Source organism: Rosa rugosa, chromosome 2 (assembly GCF_958449725.1).
Source record: "Rosa rugosa chromosome 2, drRosRugo1.1, whole genome shotgun sequence".
NCBI lineage: Eukaryota > Viridiplantae > Streptophyta > Magnoliopsida > Rosales > Rosaceae > Rosa > Rosa rugosa.
In genome coordinates, this window is record NC_084821.1 from 48,019,800 (window position 1) to 48,021,685 (window position 1,886).

General features: G+C 35.5%; 1 protein-coding gene across 1 annotated transcript; it reads left to right on the forward strand.

Moving 5' to 3' along the window:
• Positions 1 to 772, forward strand: LOC133727870 (ABC transporter G family member 40-like). Its single transcript, XM_062155278.1, has 3 exons — positions 1 to 120; positions 215 to 318; positions 404 to 772. The coding sequence occupies exons 1-3, from the start codon at positions 84 to 86 to the stop codon at positions 617 to 619; spliced, it is 357 nt and encodes a 118-aa protein (XP_062011262.1). The 5' UTR covers positions 1 to 83; the 3' UTR covers positions 620 to 772.
• Positions 773 to 1,886: the final 1,114 nt, after the last annotated feature.

Here is a 1,886-nt window from a genome sequence, read left to right on the forward strand (position 1 = left end):
CTTCTGGATTATTCTGATTCATTGCTGGAGTAGGAAGAGTTAGCTTGACTGTTGCTAATACATTTGGCTCATTTGCACTAGTCATGCTTTTCGCTTTGGGGGGCTTTGTCCTGTCAAGAGGTAAAAATCTAAGTAAAGATACTTGACGTCTGGTAACTAAATTTCTGTATCAATTAATTCCATGTTTCTCAATTTTTTTTGGTTGACTCCACAGAAAATATAAAGAAATGGTGGATATGGGGCTACTGGATATCACCTTTGATGTATGGGCAGAATGCAATTGTAGTTAATGAATTCCTTGGCAAGAGTTGGTCACATGTAAGTCCTTCATTGAGCCATTTCAAACATTTTGTAGTTGTTCATCTCTAAGTAATTCTCTGATTTTGATCTATTACTGTTAAAGGTTCTTCCAAACTCAAACGAATCATTAGGAGTTGAAATTCTGAAATCTCGTGGATTTCGTACGCATGCATATTGGTATTGGATTGGCGCAGGAGCATTGGCTGGATACATGCTCTTATTCAACATTTGTTACACTTTGGCTCTCACTTATCTAAACCGTGAAGCAATCTGGATACTTGATGTTTCAAGAAAGGTTGTAGTTTTACTCAATTTATGATGTACTTAAGGAAATAAGATGTATTGATTCGATTTTGGCGTGGTTTGTATGTCCAAAATCTGTTCACTGGCTGATGCTTTAAGATTGTGTATAATCAGATTGCTTGAATTAATGCAATGCCCCATATTTAAGAAGCGATGTTAAAAAAACTAATGGACGTCGATGTAAACTACAGGGAACGATGTCTAGTATCAATATGGACATCGATTTACAATTTGGAAAACGATGTATAGCATCAATATGGACATCGATTTACAATTTGGGAAACGATGTCTAGAATCAAAATGGACATCGATTTACAAATTGGGAAACGATGTCTAGAATCAAAATGGACATCGTTGTTAACCTAAAACCTGATGTAATATAGTAAAATGGACATCACTTTATAAAAGGAAACGATGTTTATTATAATATTGCACATCGTTCATACAATACTAAGGAATGTAGATTGAATCTTAAATAGTAGGATATATGGAAAATATGCGTGAACCTCACAAACGGCAGGCAAAACGAAAAGAATCCGATGTCTGATACCATATAAAACATTGTTTCTAATATGAGTAACGATGTTAAAATGAATACTTCTGCTATTGGACCTATACTTCATTAAGCATTAAATGCCAAAATATGAAGATTTAACAATATCTAAACACACTAATATGTCATCGTAATAACGGTTTTACATCAGTTCCATAAGCTTTTTCGATGTCTATTGTTGAACCGGACATCGGTTTTTGACCGATGTCTTTTTGTTCGTGATCTTTAACATCACCCACTAAGACATCGGATGAATTTTTTTTTAACATCGGTTTCTGGCCGATGTCTAAGGAAAAAATCCTAGTAGTGGCATTACTTAGACCTAATCAATTTGAGTTATGTGTTTGCCATGACATGAAGTTTTTCCTAGAGATTGATTACCTTTAGGCAAAAAGGGAGCATGAAAGCACACCATGTGTGCATGTGAGGGTAGCGAGCTAAAATCACCTAGAGATAGGATTGGTTTGCTTGCTTGGTTACCTAAACTCTAAGCTTTATGCATTTAGGGGCAAAGGATTGAGACATATCCGGTAATTGAATTTGTCTCTAGGTAGTTAGCTTTAGACTTATCCGGTTAGAGTTAATAAAATGACGGTTAGAGTTAATAAAATGAAAGGGGTTTAAGCCGTAGTAGTCCTATCCTGATGCCAAGAGGGTAGTTGGACAATTAGTTTTGCATCATTCATATTCAATTGCTTTAATGCTTGCAAGAGAGGCAAAAGGTGAAACC